Source organism: Macrobrachium nipponense, chromosome 41 (assembly GCF_015104395.2).
Source record: "Macrobrachium nipponense isolate FS-2020 chromosome 41, ASM1510439v2, whole genome shotgun sequence".
NCBI lineage: Eukaryota > Metazoa > Arthropoda > Malacostraca > Decapoda > Palaemonidae > Macrobrachium > Macrobrachium nipponense.
In genome coordinates, this window is record NC_061102.1 from 52,104,438 (window position 1) to 52,129,519 (window position 25,082).

The window sequence follows — 25,082 nt, forward strand, 5'->3', positions numbered from 1 at the left end:
TCTTTTTCTTTTATAGCCCCTGCCTTTTCTTTCTTACGGTATTCATTTAATGACTCATTCCACAGTTCAGAGAGCCTTTCATACTACTATAGTGATATCTTGAGAGCAGCGTTGTAAGAGTGTCCTGAAACTCTGGGCAAGATTAAAACCCTAGCAAGAACTTAGAGTCACTCTGGTCACACTTTCTACAGAGCTTTTCCTACAGCAAATCTAGATAAAAAAAAAAAAGTCTACTTTGTACACGTGTCATTAGAAAAAAAAAACCAGCATTTACGATCTACCCCTCATTCAGTCAAAGACAAATTAGTGTATTAAACCTAACTATGTATACTGATATTAGCAATTATGCATTAATTATTTACTCCATATATGTACAAACTTTGGTTTACTTTTGTCTCTCATTGTGGGTATTGTAAAGGTTAGTAAATAACCAGAACTTTAAATTTCTGCTTGTTTTTATGGTAGAAACATCTTCCCACATAAGCAGAAACGCCAGTTTTTTTTTTTATATATAAAAAAGTGTATTTTACTCTCATAAGCGAAAACGTAAAAAAAAAACGTTATAGAGGTATGAGCAAATTTATCATGGAAGCTGCCAACATTCCCGAGTTGGATATTTTACGCAAGTTATAATTATATAATGAGCAGTTATCTGGAAACTATAATTTGCAATCTTCCTTTCGTTCACAATGAATAACTACCTAATTCACCCTCGAAATCATTCAAAATCATACAAAAAGTCACCAGAATGAATCTTCAAGGGAACACAACTAGAAAGTTGAATGATATTATTCATGTTGAAATTGAACCGAATCATGAGAATAATATTCAGAGGAAGTTAATATGGAACAAAATTCGAGATAACCAGTATGATATTTTCAGCCTGATGAACTTGGGCACCACCACCGCCTTAAAATGTCTCTTATCTTACAAAAAGTGTATGTGCTCGTCATCTCTTGGCACCGGTTATCGTTTTCCATGTACTTTATCGTACCCCAGTTCCCCGAATATACTTTGGTAAACAGTGCAAACCTGTTCCGTTCGAAGTTAGGGCACGCAGACTCACTCCCAGCCCACCGCCCTCATGTTCGGTGCACTGTAGGCATTACTTAAGGTTCTTTGCAGCGTGTCTTCGGCCCCTAGCTGCAACCACTTAAGTTCCTTTTGCTGTACCTCCTTTCATATTCTCTTTCTTCCATCTTTCCACCCTCTCCTAACTGTTGATTCATAGTGCAACTGCTTTGAGGTTTTCCTCCTTTACACCTTTCAAACCTTTAATGTCAATTTCCGTTTCAGCGCTGAATGACCTCATAGGTCCCAGTGCTTGGCCTTTGGCCTATATCCTATATTCAGTTCAGTTCAGTTCTATCATTTCTCCTAAGATTATATTATATTTTAGCGTCTTCCTCCCGATTTTTTTTTTTTTTCACTTGCAAAAGCGGCAGTATACATCACGAAGAAAGTTTCCTGCCTTCAAACAAGCTATTAGGCACTCCTGAATAGGAATATATTGTAAAAAAAGAAAAAAAAATAGACATAACGCTAATAAAAAAAAAAAAAAAGTAGAATCATCATTTGTAGAAGATATGACTCGATGTTTTTTTTTATTTCAGTTCTGTGATTCGATAACTCGTGAGTTGTGATGCTGACTTTCAGTAAATGTTCGAAATGGAAGCTTACGTTCGTCTTTGGTTCCTTTTAAATACGATAAGTAATCAACACCTTGTCTCAGCATTCCTCCGCTTTTTGTCCATACCAATCCATCTCTAAGTTCCAAGGACATTTTTCCTCCACGATTCCGCAAGCATTTCAAATTGAGCTTTTGTTACTACGTATATATTTCAACCTGTACACCATTGCCCTTATTTTTCCTACGCGGACGTCTTCAAGAGACTCGATCTGTTACTCAGGATGCGAGTTCGAATATCTCCATATTCTCGCGTTTGGATCTCCGGCTTTGAATTGACAAGAGTATCCAAAAAGTGTGAAGAATTGTAGAAGTTAAGAAAGCATTGCGGTTATTAAGATCTGACATATAAATGTGTGTGTGTGTGTGTGTGTGTGTATAGATAGATTTACCTGTACCTACCACAAAAAAAACAGCAAAATGGTAGTCAGCTGAAACAAAAATAATGTGAGTTTACATAAACAGGCTTGTTATTTGCTTTCATATATGTCCATAATTAAATAAATATAAGTTTGGTATGGTGAGTTTTGCTGTTTTAATAGACGTTTTGACGACCATTTCTCAAACTGAATTACGCTTCGTCTCTACAAACCGTCAGTTATAGAATTAGTACACTAGTGAATTTAGAGAAGTCATAGAACTAATTATGAGGACAATATATCAGAATGGTAACATCTGCTTGGCGATGCGAGTCGTAGCCTTTTTCCACATGTACATTCAACAGGTATCATTTTTTGAGTTTGTGCATACAAACACACTGCAACTGTAACAATTACTAAAAGGACCTCATTCAAACTGGATGGTGTCTAGCTGAGTAATTTATTCAAAAGAGTTATAAGCTTCCCAGGAGAAACAGTCCTCATTATCAAGTATCTGTCCCTGGAAGCTTGTAATATTTTGGAATAAATAACTCCGCTAGGTACCATCCAGTTTGAATGAGATCCTTTTAGTAATATATATGTGTATACATATTCTCAAATTCATAAATAAGCAAGCTAGTTTTCTGCACTCGTGCAATACAAGTATACATCTCGGGAGTTTGAGTCACGATGAGCAAAAGAAATCATATACGGGTTACCTAAATGCGTCCACGTGAACGTAAATGGGTTGGGTTTGGTCTGTGGCGTTTTGGGGAGGAGCCACGAACGTCTTCATCCATAAAATCATTTTCGTTGTGATGTTCGAAACCCCGCCAGCTTCGGTCTACATTCGCGTCGTTCGTCTTTTTTCTTTCTCTCTCTCTCTCTCTCTTTTTTTCGCGAACTGTTGATAGTAAGTATGTCAGCCTTTTAACGCGTTGATTCCTACCTGTGTAAAGCCAGTGCCAACAGTTAGCGTCAGTGATCATGGCATTATTACTGGTGGCACACCTTTGAATTTCAGGTAGGAAATACTACCTGGGTTATGTTAATGAGACTTCAGTTCCTAAATGAGCGATCCTTCTCTGACAGAACCAAAGAATTGAGCAGATAAGTATGCATTGGGTTGGAGTACTACGTCTTCTGCGGGTAAGGAAAAAGTTGACTAACAAAGGTTTGCAAAAACTTTCTCTACATAATGTAGTCTGACCTTGAAATATGTTTTTGTAGGTGCCGCAGAGGGAAAGTCACAGAGAGCTAATTGTCTCCGCCATCTTTTCTTGTCTTTCCAAAGCCATAATGTTCAGTGTTGATGTCCTTTTGCCTCGCGACGAAGTTTTGTGAAGAAAATCTCTAGAATTAAATTGAAATCAAAGATGAGGTTTGAGAGATGGATGAAGTTGAAGTCAAGGAGGAGGTTTGAGACAAGGATGAGGTTTGAGAGAAGGATGAAGTTGAAGTCAAGGAGGAGGTTTGAGACAAGGATGAGGTTGAAGTCAAGGATGAGGTTTGAGTCAAGGTTGAGGTTGATTTTGATCATGTTGTCACGTCATGACCACAAACATGTCAGAATTTCAAAGAGAGAGAGAGAGAGAGAGAGAGAGAGAGAGAGAGAGAGAGAGAGAGAGAGAGAGAGAGAGAGAGAGAGAGAGAGAGAGAGAGTTTCAAGAAGCAGCTAGACGCGGTTGATGAAAGAGCAAGAAAATGTAAATTGAAATGTTGCAGCCAGTCTATATGCAAGAAATTATGAGCAAAATTCAACATCTCTTGGAATAATTATGAGACTCTCTGACGGCATCAAAACACCTTCGTTTAGAGGAGAGAACGAGCGCTGACATACTCATTTATTTTCTTTGAACTATTGCTTGAATATTTTACCCCCTTGATATGCATTCAAGAAAAATTGTCACAAAGAATGGCTTAAAACAGATCCTGAAAGTATGACCATTGAAAGCCTCGATTTGCGTGTGCTTAACATACTGAAATATAAACAAAATACAAAAGAATAGAATAAGTTTTTTTTTAGGGCAAAAAGATAAAAAAAACTCAAACAGCTAAGAGATGCAAGGCCCACCCAGTGTTAAAAACTTGGGTTATCTCATATTTAATGATGGGGCAGATCTGAGAGTTATAGAATAGAACCTTTCATACATTAGCATCATTACAATAGAGCTTAGCGTCAAGAAGTTTACGCCGGTCTCATGGAGGAAGTTTATATATGAAGTTCTGGCAACTTCGTTGGAAAACCTCATATCCCTCTTCATCTTTCAGGCCACCTTGGCTGACCTTTTTGATCATCAGTTATTTACGTATATCCAGTTGCAAGACCCGTTTCTCAATAAGCAAGGCCCGTAGGGGGTTAGTGGCGTCAGTGCGCCTCATGCGGTGCACTGTAGGCATTACTTAAGGTTCTTTGCAGCGTGCCTTCGGCCCCTAGCTGCAACCCCTTCCGTTCCTTTTACAGTACCTCCTTTCTTATTCTCTTTTTTCCATCTTACTTTCCACCCTCTCCTAACAACTGCTGTGAGGTTTTCCTCCTGTTACACCTATCAACCCTTTGACTGTCAGTTTCCATTTCAGCGCTGAATGGCCTCATAGGACCCAGTGCATGGCCTTTGGCCTAAATTCCTTATTCAATTCAATTCAACTCAATATAAGCAAGCATTTTTTCCCAAAGGTTTTAGACACGGTAGTTGGGTATGATTCATTCAGATAAACCTCTTTTTATACGTATATCTTTTGAGGCAAAACAATTTTTTTTTTCTTAAATATATAAATCCCACGCCATCTGCTGTGAAAACCCGAAAAATTTACGCGCAATATAAATATGACACTCACAAACTGCCATTTTCGGATGCATTTCAATAAAACGGGACTTCATCTACCACCTTCCAAATAAGAGATCTTTATATAATTCCATCTGTTTGTTTACACAGGGAATATCACCACCAAACTCCCTCTTCGTCTGTTAGCCAAGAAGAGTATGATTTACATTGGAAGGAAGCCACGGTCCTTTAATGACTGTAAACCAGGGGTTTTTCCCACCCCAGGATGTGACAAGAGCATTTTTCGGTTGGCCCCAGCTTCAATCCAATTATTTATTTCCCAATCCCAATTCACAGCCGACCTATTACCGGTATATGGGTCACCCGTCCCACTTAAAATCTCAGACCTCGTGTGGTGTCTCTTCCTCAACAGTCCGACCTCCATTTGCACTGAGACTGAAGCCAGATCTTGCGGCCTTTCGCCTTCGGTTACTGACATCACGGCAGGTTTTTTCCGATTACTCATATCGACAAGAAAATACAGAATAAAAAAAAAAAAAACACGAATCGCGTCCCTTGATTGAGAAGGTCAATTTGTAACGAGCGACTTTTCCAAGACTTCGTATCTGGTTTTACAGTGTTATGGTTTGAGCGAAGAAGCCGTTATTACAGATTATTTTATGCACATTCTCTTGGCAAGTGGAATACAAATTCAGCGTGACCCCCTTTTCTTGCGAAGCTCTGGCTGCAGATGATGATGGTTTGTCTAAGAGACGAAGAAGACTCGTGAGGAACGAAGGAGATAAGGTAGAGGGGGGGGGGGGGAGGTTTCGTAGAGTGATGCGAATGATGCTTAGAGGGGAAGTAAATAGAGGGGAATTTTATGTAGTGAACCTCACTAGGGGAGAGAGAGAGAGAAACGGAAGAGGTTCGGGAGGAACCAAATGGGTGATTGGGGGGGCGGGGGGAAGGGGGGTGGGAGGGGGAATGGGAGCCGAAAGTGGCGAGAGGAAACAGCTGGGTGGTTGGGTGGAGGGAAATGCTCTCTCTCTCTCTCTCTCTCTCTCTCTCTCTCTCTCTCGTCTCTCTCTCTCTCTCTCTCTCTCCCTTTGAAGCCGAGATAAACGGAGGAGGGGAGAGGTGAGGAAAAGGAGGTGAGGGTGTCGAGTGGGAGGGGCTTAAGAAAATGCTGGGTATAAGACCAGAGTCAGCCACACCCTATTCCCTGGAGCAACTTCAGAGAGAAGAAAGGCAGCCATGGTGAGTACCGAGCTCTCGAGTTCGACTAAAATAAAGTGCTTCGTTGCTGGTAAATATATACATTTGTGGTGGGTGTGATGTTCAATATCTCGAAGGTGGAAACGGGATCCAGCCACAGAAACAGTGATTACCAGATTCACTTTTGTATACGTACATTATGATCCAGAAGTGGATTATGAACGGTGCTTTTGAATGGAATGAATTCGTCAAGCTAAGTTTGGACGTAGCCCTCGAGTCCTCCAAAATACGAGGCAATATTCGTCGCTGCCCCAGGAGCGTGGAATACGTAAATACTGAAATCTGAATAAGTAAACCGTGTGTGTATGAGACATGTTTCCATTTTAATTTCGTTTTATAGTTATCAAAAATCCGGTTTTTTTTTTTTTTTTTAGTTGTTCTCCAGATGCCCGACGTCTTTTTCCAGCTCTAGAGAGCACACACTACTGTCTAATTTTCATTTTTTGCTGCAGACCTTTTCTTACTTAAAAATCGCGCACTTCACGTATATATTAAGACATCGTTCTAGCTAACATTTTCTACCTCTTGTGACACCAGTGACTCTGCCTGAATATGACCTGTCTGTGCGATGTTCAAAAATCTTTCATATCCCGTGAGTGATTATTATAAAGTGTACGTCTTTTTCGCCCTATGTTTTCTCAAATTCGTGTACAAGTTACTTTGGATATTTTGATACCCAAAGACCTATTTTGTTAAATAGCAAACTGGAGAACGCCACATTTATATCTGCAAGATAAGTCGAATTATCTATATTCAACGAATAATGTTGGTGTTATAGACCAATATAGCATCGTTATGTAACACTGCCAGCCGAAATATAATTATCTGACGAAATTTAAGACTTCTGATTAAAACCAATAAAAGAACATTTTCCTACATAATACTTGCAACACTTTCAATTTGCAGAGTCCGTCTTTATCATGAGGAAATTAGGTACCCTTCATTTACAAAATAAAATGTACTTCATGTGAATCGGAATATTCTTTACTTTCAGGTGCAATATGATTTTGTACGGCAACTGCATTTATGCGAATGCACTCACACCTCCATATAATTGCATTAATCACTCATTCTTTCCCATGCATGATTATAAATGCGCTTGAAGCATTGAAAACCAAATAAGTAGTATTACGTCTCTGACCAGTATCAAAGCTGATTAAAAGTCTAGAATACTGTTTTCGAGGAAATGAACAGTCCTTATATTTGTATTGTTGTCTTTATATGTAAAAGCACTTGTTTGTGTGTGACTGTCATGGCCAGTACTTTACGAGTGTAAAAGCGCATATGTCACTACACCATTGTTTTTAGTTCACAGTCAAGTATGTATGTATGTGAGTGTGTTTTAAAACAGACTAGAATTAAATACGAAAGTAAGAGGATACGAAGTGCAGTACAAGGGTTCCTAGCCTGTTGATGGATTGCCCAATATGCTTCCATACCCCCTTTGCTTAAGTCCACTTATTCCTTATTTTATGACAATTAACTTAATAGACTAATTTTAATACTTTACATATGATTAGTTAGGAATAGAACACACAAGAAAATAGAAATCATTTATAGTTTTATATAGTTATTTATTTACAAAATGTACCCATGTATACATCGGACACATTAAAATCAAATATATACAAATATCCAGAGATCAAGTCCCATACCCGCTACATGTGGTTCTCAGGGTATGGATTACCCCCTGTTAAGAACCTTTGGTATAGTACGATCTGTATTGCTCGCTATACAGAGAACTATCTAAACGATTTTTTCGAATGAGAATAGATCATTAGGGAGGATATTGGGAGTCGGGTGACAGGGTAGAGTAAGAAACATCACCATTATTTCATAATGAAACGGAAGTAACAGTATTGAAAGCTTCGGAGAGCTTCGATCAGAAGAGGTGGAAGACGCAGACTTACTTATGTGAAAACCACAAGTGAAATGAGGCTGGAGATGAGTATAGCGATTTGTGGAACATGAAATATCGGACAACCACGAGTGGTGGAATTTCGCTGAAGCCCTTTTCGCTGCACAGCGTTGGAGGCGATGGTATGAAATCTAATTTTTTAAATACGTCTTGATATCTTCCACATGCTAAGGAAGTTGCCGTTTAGACAGCCAAAGTTATTGTGTTGAAGTCCTCCTTTCCATCGGTTTTGTTAGAGGGTCATGTTTCTCTTTCTACTATTTCATATGAGAGGTCCACCATGTTTGCTGCCTCACCCGAATTCCCGGCCTTCTGACATATTTGGGATGCCCACATATGGTAAGACTTCGGTAAACGGTTGGGGTATATGAAATGCAATTTTGCCTATTAAATTAAGAAGACTGCAGATTTATTTCACACTTAGTTGAACCCTGTATAGCAAATGACGAGTTAAACTAGGAGTTAAATGTAATCAAGTTTCATCGTCTTTGCCAAAGTGAATAGCCAACAAATTGGATAGGATGGGTTTGTCAGCTCCGTTTCATTTTTTATCCTGGCCTCGACCAACCTCAGTCGACTAACCCCAAGGTGTAAATAAGTCACTGCTTAGATCAGTAGAGACACATTAATCCAAGGAATGAGATTATATAGATTCCCCTCCTGAGAAATATCTCTTATGTCACTGCGATTCACTGTAGTAGAACCGTTGCAGCGTCACCACGCTGTTCATATTGCAGATATTAATTTAGACCGTGCCCCCGGATGTCTCGACTGATTTTTATACATCCTTTGGCTTCTCATCCGACTGGGATGACGTATCGTACATAACATTCACTTCCGTTGAGAGGAACTTCCTCCCTTCTTCTGTGATTTTTTATTAATTTAATTACTTTTTTGTTCAACAGGTATGTTTTATAAATATTTGACCCGGGGGTGGGGGGGAATAGCCCATTAAGCTTTAACTTTTTCATACGGAGAAGAAGCTTGTTTTGGGAAGTCATGGTCTGTCTAAGACTTTATTCTCATCTCATATTTTATAATCTTAATATTTTATGAATCAAAAAGCAACATCGTAGCATCTAGTATTTTCAACTCGCTGACATTTCATTACTCATTTATTCGTAAAATCAACACTGAAAGTGGTTTGTTTTTAGAATGAGACATATGTCGGCTACTTAAAGGAAAATTTAAGATTTATACTTTCTAGAGTTAAAAAAAAAAGTTTCCTTTAACTTATAAAGGACAAAGCCGCATGAAAATAATACTGAAATTTTTTCCATTTTTAAATTGAAGTATCTCTCTCTCTCTCTCTCTCTCTCTCTCTCTCTCTCTCTCTCTCTCAGCGGGCAGGCGCCTGGCAAAGCGGAAATGTAAACGCCAGTCTCTTCCAAACCATTAGTATCGATATTATCGAACGACGCGCACATCTATACTATTGACTGACAGTGACAGAGAGCCTTTCAGCGTGTGCGCGCGAGATATGAAAACAGCTGTAAAGTTAATGTGGCCTAAAATTAGGGTTTGATAGACGGCAGAGAGAGGTTGTTGTCGAAAAAAAACTCTGCTTCTTCGTACTCAGACATAATATATTGGCGACTCTACCAGTAGATTTGTATGAGAGTTAGATTTGTATGAAGAGTTTTACGTTCAACGTGAGAAGATAATATACATAGACGCTCGTAGACATATAGATAAACACTTGTGACTTTTGTATGTTAAGAGTTTATATTTACCTCTAAATGTTCTGAACATTTATAGCCCACGTCCCCTGAAAAGAAATTTTTTGTATTTCCTTAAGATATATGTCGCTAATGATATTTTAAGAATTTAAACGTTATCCGTATAATCTCAGTCACTTTTGGCTGCTATCGTCAGGAGAGAAAGTAAGAAATCAAGATTGATACAAAGAGTATCTTTCACTGATGATATTAATCATACTGTTATTAGCAATAGTCATAAACAAAATTATAAAGTTAAATAAATTTAACTAGCTGAAAGCAAAACAGTAAATACCACAAGACATTATTATTTTATTACTTAATTAGAACGTGCTAAATTTGGACACCTTTCTACCCGCTTAGAAAAAAAAAAAACGATTAACATGAAACATCACCTGAGTTTAGCGTTCTTAAATCTCGGCTATTTCTGTGCATGTGAGACGAAACCTCTCCAAGATAAGGTAGGCACGCGAAAATAAGAACCGCCTAATTTGGTACTTCCGGCTGGGAAAGTGTGGCATCGGGTTGCTGGAGATTGCCATCAACCACCAGCTTCAGTTCACTCTGGTTAGGTGGCGATAAAGTTATCCCTTTTCAACGGCGCCCCTTTTAATTTTGTAAGAGACTTGGTGCTCTCTTTCCTGAGGTCTTTTGTACGTTTTCTTGTTTCAGATTTCCTTTTTAAAAGTTTTCTGTAAAAGAAAACTTTTGAGAGGCCTATTTGCCAGGCCGTCCTTACTTTTTCTGTCCGCCCTCAGCTCTTAAAAACTATTGAGGCTAGAGGGCTGCAAATTGGTATGTTGATCATCCACCCTCCAATCAGCAAGCGTATCAAATTGCAGCCTTCTAGCCTCAGTGGTTTTTATTTTAATATATGGTAAATTTAGCCATAATCGCACGTTTGGCATCGCTATAGGTGCCAGCGACACAGGCCACCACCTAGCTGTGGGTGGAAGTTTCATTAGCCGCTGCTCTTCCCTGTACTTTTTAGGTTATTGTTTGAATGAAGACTTACACCATTCAAAAGAATATGTAAAAAAAGAAAAAACTTTATGACGAAATTAGATTTTTGCTAATTAATACTTTTCAACGTTGGATTTTAACTGTAAGGGATTTGTCTCTGCAGCCTAGTCAGTCTTAAGAAACTTCTGTCGAGCTTAATTTTTGCACTAAACGTTTCAGATATCGGCGAAAAGACTTGATACACAAAGGTGCTTTATTCATCTTTGGGGAAACAGCGAAAGGGAGGTTCATTAGCCTGTATATAAAGGTTAGCCTTTAATGTACCTTATTTTGGAGGAGGCCAACGTGTTTTATTATGTGTCAGCCACTAGGATGTTGAATTATCTAATACCTCACAAACCTTAACTTTTTGCTGTAAATTAACTTTCGCATCTCTTCTCGAAATGTTCACAATGACTCTTTTAATACCAGCAGTTAAGTATTCTGAACGTTATGAATTAAATTGACTATAAAATAGAATTTAGGCCAAAGGGACCTATGAGGTCATTCAGTGCTGAAACGGAAATTGAGAGTAAAAAGGTGTGAAAGGTAGAACAGGAGAAAAACCTCAAAGCAGTTGCACTATGAATCGATTGTCAGGAAAGGGGGGAAAGTATGATGGAAGAAAGAGAATATGGGAATATAAACGGAGGTATAGTAAAAGAAAAGAAAGGGGTTGCACCTAGGGGCTGAAGGGCGCTGCAAAGAACCTTAAGGTGATGCCTACAGTGCACCGCGTGAAGCAGAACGTTATGTAACGATCCAGTGAAATAGGTGTTATTCTGCTTGAGAAATTTTAAGGATATTTTGCCACTCAGTATGCCCTTGCTAGTTTAAAAGAACTTCAAATACCATTAACATCAGTGCAATCCTTTGATTGTTTCTATACTCCATCCATGCCTAGACCTGCCTAGCTGATGAAAGGGAGCGGTAGGCGATCCCACATTCTTCTTCTTTTTATTGATTTTTTTCCCGCTGTTTCTTTTCGTAATCTAATGGTTAACTGACAGTCACAAGACTTATTCTCAGGGAGTTAAAACCAACTGCCCCTCGTAGGCTATCTCTCTCTTAACAAGCACCATTTGAAATTCTTTCAGAAATCATTGATATAACTTCTGTTTCCCTCAGCAAGACACATTCTTCGTTTACGATTCATGAAGATAAGAACGCCACTTAAGGTGAGAAGTTTGCCCGTTAGAGACGCAATTTGGCACCTGTGTGTGGATATGGCTGGATTCCTGTATGACTTTGCAGTTTATTTTCATTATCCCCCACCCCTTTTTTTCACCCTTTCTGTGACAAAGATTTTATTTTGAGCCAACATGATACGTCATCTCTGGCACGAAGGCGTTTCGTTGAGAGGGAATGCCATATAATAGAGGAAACAAAAAAGATGCAAAATGCGGTCAGGGCTACGACCCAAATAGAGGGTTAAAGGGTGTGTGTGTGTGTGTGTGTGTGTGTGTGTGTGTGGGCGGGAGGGTGGTAGGTTCAGCATAGGTGCCTCGAGCCGTCATGTTCTGGGCTAAATATAGTAGGCAACCCGGAACATGTTAAAAAGAGGGGTGTGGGGAGCTAGGTCCCCCGATACCTGAGGAGAAACATATGGGAGAGGGGAAGCTTACCACTGATAAACAAAGGGTCGCTGGCCGCCATGTTATCGCCAGTGATGTATTTTCATTCATGATAATTCGTCTCACAGCTATCAACCAGTCGAGAAGAAGATCCCTATCGTTGATGGAAAAAATGAGTCGGGGAAATTAAATCATTCGCCTTAGCAACAGAATATAGAGTATTATTTATTTTTTTTAATTTTAAGACGTTAATAATAAAAGGGTGTCCTAGAGGATGGAAGAATCTGAAGGCCTCTTCTTCATTCCGGTGCCATTCTACTTTGAACCATAAATTTAAGGCATTTGGAGAGCTACAAGTATTAATGAAAGTAAAATTGAGCCGACATGAACCATTTTTTGGTTTTCCTGCATTTGATTGTGAAAGGAACAGGAATTGACTGAAGATTAATTAAGAGTAACTGTAGGCTGCTTCGCTGATAAAGTGGTGAGCGTCGTGGCATGCTACTCAGATGTCGCGAGTTCACGTCTCCCCCAGGGCGTTGAAAAATAACTGACTCTGCATCATGATCAGTTACTGCAGCAGTGTTGGGTCGTCGGTGGGAGATTGAAGCCAACATTCTATGGAAGCTTGAATTTCAAGTCAATGGCCCCTGTGTGCTTTGTTCCATGTGAATAGGTTTCATCTACTGAAATAATATTAGTAGAAATATTAATAATAATCCAAAGAAAACGCATAGTTGCATGAGTCAATAAAGAAGGTAAGTAAATCCACAGTAGTATGTATGCCTGTTTGATTTTGTTGTTTAAATTGTGTTTTAAATAACAAAATCAAACGGGCATACTACTGTTGATTTACTTTCCCAATAATATAATAATAGTATTAAAATAGCCTCAATTTTGTGTTTCAGACAGTATCTTACTTACTTGAGTGACTGGTATTTGCTCGCACAATATTCTTTTATCTCAGGTGCACGACTGAACTGAAGGGAACATCATTTTTTGTGACGACAGTCCTAAAAAAGTAACTTTGAGTCGCGAAAAAGATAAGGCAGAGTAGCAAGAATTATTATACCAATGAAAGGATGGCTGTATCCAATCCAAGATAAAGTTGATGAGCAATAGTCGTGAGTGAATTGGACGAAAAAAAGTAAGATAAGAAAAAAAAAAAAGAATGGTGGATGAAATGAAAGGCAGAGGAGATTAAAAATGGCCCCTCTTAGTCGCCCCTGTAGAGCAAAACATCAGATTAAGACATCTGATGTTTTGCCAGTACCCAGACTAGCTCTTACTACTGCAATTATTTGGTCATGGAGGGAGGAAATGGAAAGTTTTTTCTGAAAGTTTGCGAGAATATTGTGAGGTAAAACATTACGGTTCACAGAACTTTTATCTGAGAGGTGTTCTCAATGGGTCCGGTTACTGGTGGACCGATTTGGATGTTTATCCAGGTGCACCAGAGTGAACTTGTCAAGCAACTGATCTCGTTGATTTTCATGATTTATGAAAAGATCTGGAATCAGTATTTCTGGAAGGATTATTTCCGCTCTCTTAATGACTTGAATACAAAGCAGGTAAGCTACAAAAGGCATTAGTATACTTTTACCACGACAGCCTAAAGTGGAAATAACTTTAGCTGATTTTCATTAATGACTTTGAACTGGAATCTAATTAGTGATATACAGGGTGTCCATAAAGTCCCAGCACCATCACAAGTATTTATTGCTCAGAATGGTACTGGGACTTTATGGACACCCTGTACATTGATGCAGAACTGTATAAGCTTAGGACTGACTATACATATGGATCATTCATTGACATTTCCACATAAGCGCGTGGCAACTTTCAGATGAAATATTACTGTAGAACACTGTTAATATATTTTTTATGATGCACAGATGTTTATTCCAGCAATATTGCCCATATTCTTATAGGCTTCAGCTGTACAGTCGCTGAGGGTGAGAGCATATTCTTTAAAACTATCAGCTGTCATGTAAGTGGTTTCTTACCCACTTCTGTTACTGTCAACTGCAAACTTGAAAATCCTTCTATTAATTTTGTACTCTTTCATTTTAGATTACTCAGCTGAATATCAATAGTCTTCTTTATGTACAACTACCACAAAATAAGTTGCAGAGTTCTCTTAAGCAAATTATATTGGTTAACAAGAGTCGCCAAATTTGCAGCGAGTTCATTTCCTTGAGTGACATGAGTCCCACCTTGAGAGCAGCTTTGGAATCGTAATGTGATGGAACAGACTATTCAAAGCAGGACAACGTTGTCCGAGTAACATTAGAGCTTTGGGGAACCATTTCTCATCTTTCATTTTAAGCGGTTCTCGCTGATATGGCGCCGCAAACTGTTGCCCTGGACAGTTTTAGAAATTCATGAAGATGAGAACGCCACTTAAGGAGAGAAGTTTGCCCGTTAGAAACTCAATTTGGCACGTGTGCATATGGCTTGATTTCTCGATATAATGTGATTCTGATCCCACAGTAAGCTGTAGGTCACCTTGCTAGATGACCAGTTGGTTACTTAGCGACGGGATTCTCCATTCCAGTAATCCGAATCATAAATAATCTTATTAGGTTGTTGTTTTTCAATTTCTTCTTTTCATTATGGCAAACCGCACCTTTCCCACTCAGTAATATCCTTTGGAGGCTTACAATTTATGTTATTCAATTCCGGTCGCTTTTTATGAAGATATTCTTCCGAGTCCTTAAGAATCTGTCACCCACTTTGTGAACAAACTTTTACCAGCAAGTGGTAGTGACCGTAAAGGAAAGTAAAATCCTAATTTATAAGTGTCCATATCGCCAACCGGTAACCCCTCGGTCAGGTGACTTTCCTTCTAACGCGAAACTTCAATTCTGTCCGTGTTCGTAATTAATGTCCTAGGCTCATCCAATCTTTCTCGTTTATGAGTCGGGTCTTTCGCTATCTTTGGCATAAGGTCCCATTCTATTTTCCCATCTTCCGGTTTTTTGTCTTCTCTTTTGTGCATAGGGTACACCATGATATCAAGCTAGAGTTACCTCCGGGCTTACCATTGAAACAAAAGCAATTAGAGCTAGGAACAGTTTTTAATTGGAACTCCTGCTCAAAATTATTTGCCCCTTCCTCATAAGTCTTCTCGTTTTCATATTAGTTTCCTCCTATCTTGATAACACCAGAAACCCATATGACCAATATTTATACTTCTTAACCTATTTCTAATGCTCTGAAAGGGGACAACTGAGTCTAACAACTTCCGATATCCACCCCCCCCCCCCCCCCCCCCCCCCCCCCCCCCCACCCCCCCCCCCCCCGTCGTGTTATGCTGTGTAGCCCACACAGTTTCCTCCATAAACGTCAGCTGATTCATATATTTCAGCTTGACTTCCCTTACCACTCATTCCAACCAACAACATTCTCAAGGCTTCGGAAGTTTATTTGCCACTTCCGTCATACAATTTCCTCTCGGTCTACCATTGATGGCAGCCATTATGGCAGCCATTACTCCGGAGCACCTGTACACACATAAAACTCCGTCTTCTGCCATCCTACTCGTCTCCTTTTAAAGACAGTGCCTTCCGTTTTCTGGCATTCGTCGAATTTTTCTTCTTGGAAGCCTTTTTCGGAATTTGTCTTTTGTTTTTGTTTTTTTTTTTATTGCCTCAGTCAGATTTATATATGTAGTATTGAAGGACATTTTAGTACACATATCAACTTCATTTTGATGTGAAAAGATGCTGAAATTATCAGAGAAAAACCTCAGCCATTGTGTCATCTGACTTCAACATTTCGTGAAATTTAAGGTTTTAGCACTGAAAAGAGAAACGTTTGTGATAAAAGGTATATAGCAAGAAGATGATATGCTGTTTTGTGGATTAGTACAAAAAAAATGTATATATTGTGTCATGATTTACCAAAAGAATATGATATGCTGTGTTGATAAAAGGTTTACCACAAAAAAAATGTATATAATGTTGTTCATAAAAATTTTACCAAAAGATAATGATATGCTGTGTTGATAAAGTTTTACCAAAAAAAATGTATATATGGTGTTCATAAAAGATTTACCAAAAGAATATGATATGCTGTGTTGATAAAAGGTTTACCAAAAAAAATGTATATATGGTGTTCATAAAAGATTTACCAAAAGAATATGATATGCTGTGTTGATAAAATATTTACCAAAAGAATATATACTGTGTTGATAAAATGTATACCAAACGAATATAATATGCTGTGTTGATAAAAGGTTGACCAATCGAATATGATACGCTGTGTTGATACAATGTTTACCGCAAAACAAGATCATTGTAATGGAATATAACATGTGATCTTATTGTGGAATAAGACGGTGAGAGCAATAATGGCAAAAATGTCAGGAACCCCGTTTATGAAGACAAAGAGATGTTCTCTAAAATGAAGCCAGAAGAGGAGCCATTATTTATTAGATTTTGAACAGCTGAGAATAGTTTGAAAATCCATGTGTGTGTGGGAGACTTTCGCTTCTCTTCTCGTTTCGTCTTCTAACTTCAGCGACATTTTTAAGCAACTATATTTACTAAGTAACCTTGAATGACATCATTAAGATTGCCAGTTCATCTCTCTCTCTCTCTCTCTCTCTCTCTCTCTCTCTCTCTCTCTCTCTCTTCATAGTTTGGAAAAATGTCAGTGTATGTCTTATGCCTTCTCATGCCTTTAAAGCCTGCATTATACTTTTAACCTTCAGTGAGCTAACTCTCTCTCTCTCTCTCTCTCTCTCTCTCTCTCTCTCTCTCTCTCTCTCTCTCAGTTTGGAAAAATGTCAGTGAATTTCTTATGCCTTCTCATACCTTTAAAGCCTGTATTATACTTTTAACCTTCAGTGAGCTAACCTCTCTCTCTCTCTCTCTCTCTCTCTCATAGTTTGGAAAAATGTCATATACTTTTAACCTTCAGTGAGCTAGCTCTCTCTCTCTCTCCCCATACCTGACTCTGTCCTACTTCTTCCTCCTTTGTAGCTGCTTATATATCTTGGCAACTGGCATATCGAAAGGTCTCGTTGCATTTGGCCCTCCAAAAAAAGAACTAGTAAAAATAATCAAAATGTCTGGCTATAGGCGGCGACTTGCCAGCTCCAACGGAGATAAATGCGGTATTTAATGTTGATATATGATAAGTGCAATTCTGTGAGCATGAAACCCTTATAGCATTTGCATTGTGTTCAGTTTTGCATGGAATATAACTCCCATGCCAAGTACACATAACTCAGGTCTTGAGAAAACAAGACTTTGAAGCGTTCAAATACCTTTGAAACCTCTTAGCCAACACCTGCCAAGCTGCTTAGATTCGAGGCGTTTTTATACGAAATATCTCTTCCATTCAAAGTGCTTTTTGTCCCAGGTGAAAATATCATGAGGTCATCGACATATAGTCAAAATTCTAGTTTCGCTCGAAACACGCTAATACATCCTCGTCTGTTAGTTTCGACTAAGCTGCGTCATCTCCTGATCTTTATACTTTTGTATGCTTTTGCATATTCTTCAGGTTTGTATATATGCGGGTTATGGTGCCGGAAATGGTACAAAACAGAAGGACGAGGTAGCCATTATTAAATGGTGACTGTGGCAGATTTCCATAAACCGTTGAACTGGTTTTTCAGAGGCAGGTAATTCGTCCTATGGTTCTCTTGTCCTGCTACATATTTCAGTGAATGTCGTGTATTTATAAGAGTAAGATATGCTCTAATATTGAGAACATGAGGTTAAAACCGAGGTAGCAAAGTGTTTTTTTCTTTTTTCAAACTTTAGAAGTATATATGTTTTTGGACTAAAATGTTAAAAAAACCGATTGCTTATAAGTCCTGCACTAATAAGGCATGTAACATTATTGTCATCGATTCAGCAGTCGATTCGATCACCGTCACACGCTCTCTCTCTCTCTCTCTCTCTCTCTCTCTCTCTCTCTCTCTCTCTCTCTCTCTCTCTCTCTCTCTCTCTCTCTCTCTCTCTCTATAAAACGGCGGTATCGCTTCTCGCGGTGGCTAGATTAAGCGTTTCTTTATTATAAAAGTTAAAATTGAATCTTATTATAAAAGTTATAATTGCACTTTATTCTCTAAGATGTTTTTCCTTAAGACGTACCAGAGAGAGGTAACCTGACAGTCAGTTTTAATACATTTTCCTTTTATTCCGTCTTCGCATTTAAACAAGTGACACTAGATGACCAGTGTCAGCTAAGCAAACGGGATCGTCGTACCTCTCGAGGACGCATATATCCTATTCTAAGAAGGCGTGGTCCGACCTCCAGCTTACTCGGGACGCGTGCAAGGTTTTCCCCCTCACAATGTGCTAAAATCTACGGTCACATAGAACGTGGTTTCACCAACGAAAATTAAAATAAATACGCTACATTTTATTAGAATACTTTTTTTGTACTGTTTAACATGCACATTATTTATTTTTTGCATTTTCATCCTAATAGATAAATCATAAATAACCTCTAATAAAATTCCTGTATCTTTAACTCAACGTAAAACAACTTTTTTCAAAACTTTTTAGGCTCTTTTATAGACCTTTCCTACCCCTGCTCCCCAGCAAGAACACAACAACAAAGTAGGTTGTAGGCTTACTCCCCGAGTAAGCGAAAATGAAAATCCGTAAAAGGTTATTTACTAACTTATTCAGTGACCTGATTCTTTTCTCCGTGATGACCTGACCTAACCTCGTCCGATTGGTGTTTCAGGTTGAAGAGAAGAAAGTCAAGAAGAAGAAGAAGAAGGAAGAGGAGCCAGAGGCTGCCGCTGCTCCAGCTCCACCCCCTCCAGAGCCAGAACCCGAGGCTCCAGCTCCAACCCCGGTCTCCTCCAAACCCTCTTCCAGAAAGTCCTCCTCCAGAAAGGCCAAGAAGACCGGCTCCAATGTCTTCGATATGTTCACCCAGAGGCAGGTGGCCGAGTTCAAGGAGGGATTCCAGATGATGGACAGGGATAAGGACGGTGTCATTGGCCTGAGTGACCTGCGAGCAGTAAGTTATGAGCACTAGATGTTAATAATTATATATATATATAGATATATATATATATATATATATATATGAATAATTATCACATCGAACCGTGATCCATTTATATATCAATTCAAGCTACAAATGTCCTTTAATATCTAAATTCACTTTACCTCCCAAATGATATATTTTCATATATGTACCGAAGGGGAATTTTTTAATTGATAATAATTTCGTCCCCCCATGGGATCGAACCACCGTCCAAGTGGACGGGGACGAAATCAGGACAGTCAGTGACGCTATCCAATCAGCCAACAGAGACGTTCTCTGTTGGCTGATTGGATAGCGTCACTGACTGTCCTGATTTCGTCCCCGTCCACTTGGACGGTGGTTCGATCCCATGGGGGGACGAAATTTATTATCAATTATTCCCCTTCGGTACATATATGAAAATATATCATTTGGGAGGTAAAGTGAATTTAGATATTAAAGGACATTTGTAGCTTGAATTGATATATATATATATATATATTATATATATATATATATATATATATATATATATATGTAGAATCTACTGGTCATTTTTACCAGATACATATGTAAATGTAATAGCCCCATTACCCTCTTAACTTCTCGAATCCTTTGCTCTTATTTGGATATGCTTGTCACTACAAAGCCTCGAGATCCAACTTCGAAGAAATATGAAAGAAATCATGATGCCCGGTAGCTGGAAACGACCCCGCAATACCATAATGACGACGGGGTGACCTTGCGACCTGACAAAGTGGTCAGGTCGGCAAGGTAACCTCGTCGTGAATATGGTATCGCAGGTTCGTTTCCCGCTACCAGACATCATGGTTTCTTTCATATTTTTTTAAAGTTGGATCTCGAGGCTTTGTAGTGACAAGCGTATTCAAAAAAGAGCAAAGAATTCGAGAAGTCACGAGGGCATTGTGGCTATTACATTTACATATATATATATATGTATATGTGTGTGTATAACTGAATCCCGAAAGTTAGGAACGTGATAAATCCATAAATAAAGATATATGCCATGAAGGAAAAATAAACGAAGGAGTAACTGCGAGACCTTTCGACGTTTCCACGTCCTTTACTAGCTTAGTAAAGGACGTGGAAACGTCGAAAGGTCTCCGCAGTTACTTCTTCGTTTATTTTTCCTTCGTGGCATATATCTTTATATATATAATATATATATATATATATATTATATATATATATACTCAGCAAAAGGTTATTTTGAGTATCTATCGAATATAAGGCGCATCGGTGTTTTAAATAAGCCAAAAACTTTCATCTGTCATGCGAATTATGTTGTCGTTACAAAATACAAAATTTTAAAAAGTCACACGTGCGATTTGCAGAGTATGCAATACTGCTAGAAGCCAAGTAAATTTTTTTTACAGTAAAATCAAAGTCAAAATTGAACTTGTTGACGTTATGACATCGGTTCCTGTTATCACTTAAAAGTTGAAAAATTCGAGGCCATACCTATAAATACGATTAGTTTGGGTCTTCGGAGTTTTTATTCTTTGCTTCCAAGAGCTTTAGATCTTACACTTTAATATATTCTTTTGTGACCCCCTGTAACTATAATCAGACCGCTGTGGTTTGTTGAAAGGCTAATTAAATGTCCAGGAGAAATAAGGGAATTGCTCTCCTGAGTTCCACTCGCCCTGTGCATCTCTGTAGCTTACTTTTGCTCTTTTTTTACGGGCTGCTCTATGAGCAAGAGCCCGTGTTGGCATAAGGACAGCTAAATCTAAAAAAAAAAAAAAGCTCTCCCCTATCTTGTTTATCATACCTAATGATTATATCATTTTCAAATATCAGTTAATCACGTCGGCTGATTTTGAATTGTTTCATTGTGATTTGTAAACAAATGAATTTATTTCGAATTGATCCTTACTCTTGACTTTTGAAGTAAAATTATTATCCTAGAAATGAATTTCTTAGACTCTCTGCCAATTGCCAATTGGCTCCTCTTTCACTCTGTCACAAACAGCAGCATGACTTGTCTTAATTCTTGGCTGAGATCTTAAGAGAAGGTTCCAATTTGGTGTCAAGATTTGTTTTCGGTATTTGTACGCATCCTTTTCTTTCGTTGATTGTCAGAATACTTTTATGAAAGCAGACAGCACTTGGGCATATATGATATTTGCCATCAGCAGAAATCTTGTATTGTGTAGTGCACTAGATATTCTATATATAAAAAGAATCTGAAAGTTTATACATACTGTGTTTCTTTCAAAAAATGAACTTTAATTGACAAGTGAAAGTTTCTGGAACTTTGACAAGTGAAAGTGTCTTTTTTTGGAATCACTTACGGTTTTTACAACTAATCAATTGCTCCACCCTCTCCTTGTAATCACAGTATAGAAAAGCCTTTCTTAAACCCAAAACAACCGTAATTTCACTCATGGAAATTAAATGCTTCATGGAAACCATGGTTCCTCCTCCAGGTATTCGACGACGTCGGAAAGATCGCCTCCGACAGGGAATTGAGAGACATGTTGGACGAGGCGCCCAATCCCATCAACTTCACGATGCTTCTTCAGATGTTCGCCGAGAGGAACTCAGGGCAGAATGACGACGACGAAGTAGTAGCTGCCGCCTTCAGCGCCTTCAGCACCGATGGATGGATCGACGGTGAAGTGTGAGTTTCAGAGCAGAGGTTCTCCTAGTTCATGCTCGAGTCCCAGGGGTTCTCAACCTTGTTTGGCTCATGCACCCTTTCCAAATATGTCAGAATGTCATTCCTCCTCCCACCCTCTTTCCAGAATTGTCTGCTTCAAAAGGTGCATTCAAATAATATGCAACACAGTGCTAACACAAACACACAAGCTAGCGGAGAGAAAGCCTAGCCTGACCTCTCGGTACAAGTGCGGACCGATTCACGCTACGTTTTGTGTGGTCCTAGAGCCAGTTTAAGCCTGCCAATCTGTAGTGTCCCCCCCCCCCCCCCCCCCCCCGAAACTCTGAAATTCCTCCCTGGTTGAGAACCACTGTTTAAAAGTAAAGGACATCCGGTATTTGCGTATATTGCTTTCATAAGAATAAAACACGAAAAAGAGTGTTGTGGCCAGATGGTCTGTGGTCCATCTGGACACAGGCCTACCCAAAAAAATTCAAGGTGACCCATAATCCTTTGTGTAAATATGATTATTGAAACAATAACAAACTTGCAAACCATAGTAACTTTTGTTCCTGTTTGAATGTTGTTCTGGAAACTCGAAATTCACTAAAGTGAAAAAAACGGGTCATGATCTGCAACGTATTGAAGGTCAACAATCACGAACGACAGAGTATTCTGTAAATGTTTTGATTCCTCGCCAGCGAAATAAAGAATAATAAAACAAAAGATTATTGCAAGCTGAGAGGAACAGTAACGACTAACCGAGAACAACAATACTAACGTCTCATTTTCAAACAGCTTCCGCCACGCCCTCATGACCTGGGGCGACAAATACTCCGCCCAGGAGGTCGACGATGCCTTTGACCAGTTCGAAATGGATGATCGAGGCTTCATTGACACTGCTGCAGCGATCGAACTGCTCACGGGAAAAGCTGATACCGACGCTGAAGCCGAGGCTGCATAGATTTTCTAAGGTAACCAGATTTAGATCAAGTGTCAGATTTTTCCTCACCTAGGCATTTTGATGGTCTGTCGCCTTATGCCGAGGATGTGTATGTGCCGTTGTATGCATTATTTATGTCTGTGATTATGTATGTGTATATATATATTATACCAAATGCACAGTTGTAGTGTGCATTCATACAAAGACTATCGGGAACCACCCGAACAGGATGGTTTCTGATAGAGATTTTATTCACAATAAAATCGCAGCTATAGAAACCATCCGTTATAAGCGAGGTCCCGTAATTCTTCATATATAATATATATATATATATATATATATATATATATATATATATATACTCATATATATATATATATATATATATATATATATATATATATATACTCATATATATATATATACTATATATATATATATATATATATATATATATATATATAATGAGAGAAGAGACATGAATTTGATGTATAAGGGAAACATCACGAGATACAAGAGTGAGCTGTGAAGAGGGTGTGAAATGATTGATTTTCAGAGAGGATAGTGAAGAGAAGCTGCAGATGCTGGAGAAAGTGTTTTAAAGTATTTGCAAAGGGAAAGGGGTTAAAAGTAAATGTGACCAAGAGTAAGTACATGGGAGTAAACGGAATCCAGGTAGATGGAGCAATAGATTTATGGAACAGATGATAGGAGGTTGATAGAAAAGGTGATTCACAGAAAAGGTGAAGTGAGAAGGTAGTAAGGTGTGTGTGTGTGTAAAAAATGAAGTGGCTTTAAATGTCAGGGGAAGCATAGGTGAGAATGTATGAAGTGAAGTGAGTTTATGGATGCTGGAAGGAAAGAAAAAGATCAAAGCTGTTAGGATGAATATCTCAGCTTAGTATATGCGACATAAGAATAACTAGAAGAGTTAGAAATGTCGAATTGTATTTGGAAGCGGTAAAAGGACAGACTAGGTGATGGAACGTGTTCAGAATGTTCAGCTTAGTATAATTCGAAATTGATAAGAGGAAGGAGGACACAACATTTTTGAAAGATCCCAATAGGTCATGATTACGAATGTGGCAGTGACCAATGTATTGCTTTTACCTAAAGCCCCCTCCTGTACGGGGTGGTTTGATATATTATATATAATATATATAAATATATATTATATTTATCATATAATACAATACATATAATAGCATATATTTCTATATATATATTCTATATATATATAGATATCGACTAACTAGATATATATATATATACATATATATATATATATATATATATATATATATATATATATATATATATATATATAGCTATTGACTGATAACAGAAAAGAAAAATAAAGGCCACCTTAAAAAAAATGTCTTATTGCGTAGTATATATTGTTGCAATAATCCTGCGACTTATACAGTCTTAATCACCTATATTTCTTTTCATTTCTTGCAGGTATCGTTTATATGTGTGTATTTGGTATCTACACAGCGCTCTTTGGTACAAGAATCATATGGTAGAAGTCTACGAAGATGTGCTACCTCTCTCTCTCTCTCTCTTTATTTCTCTCGATAATGAGGATCGTCCAGTGATAAAGACACCATTGGATACAAAGATTATCGTAACCTTTCATTGACTCTTCCCACACACCTGTTTATTTTTATATTCTTTCTCCCTTGATCCTTTTTAGACAGATAAATTTCCTCAAAATGAGCATCTATTTTCGTTGTCTATTCGAGAATCAAATCAGCCCTTGCAATGGCAGCTTTCATGTACAAGAAGATGAAAGATAAGCTCGGTTACATCTCAGCTCTCCCAACTGAACATAGAGGTTGGTTTCAGAATGGCTCCGAACCTCCCAAACATAATGTTATTATCAGTAACGTCGATGAATACTCGTGAGTTTTTGGTACTTACCAGCTTGTCACGAACTATCCTGTTCGCCAGATAGCAGAGCGACGAAGCAATCTGTCGATGATGCCTTTCTTGCAATGTGCAACACGGCAAATTGGCTTTGTTGCGAGTGAGAAGGAAGTCCCAAGTCCACGATGGCTCATAGCAGAAAACAGTGTTGGAGGAGGGTATAGATCAACTAGAGATTTTATGTTCAGACACCGATGTTTCTCTCCTATAAGAATAAACTTTCCAAATTGTAAGAGTCCTTTTAGACCTGGAAAGTAGTACATAAGGAATTTGATCTCTCT

The 25,082-nt window shown here is 38.4% G+C and overlaps 1 protein-coding gene across 1 annotated transcript; it reads left to right on the forward strand.

Moving 5' to 3' along the window:
* The first annotated feature begins 5,915 nt into the window (after nt 1–5,915).
* Nucleotides 5,916–25,034, forward strand: LOC135212760 (myosin regulatory light chain 2-like). The gene is made up of 5 exons (XM_064246508.1): nt 5,916–6,071; nt 19,013–19,294; nt 21,757–21,950; nt 22,728–22,903; nt 24,334–25,034. The coding sequence occupies exons 1-4, from the start codon at nt 6,069–6,071 to the stop codon at nt 22,891–22,893; spliced, it is 645 nt and encodes a 214-aa protein (XP_064102578.1). The 5' UTR covers nt 5,916–6,068; the 3' UTR covers nt 22,894–22,903; nt 24,334–25,034.
* The last annotated feature ends 48 nt before the right edge of the window (nt 25,035–25,082 follow it).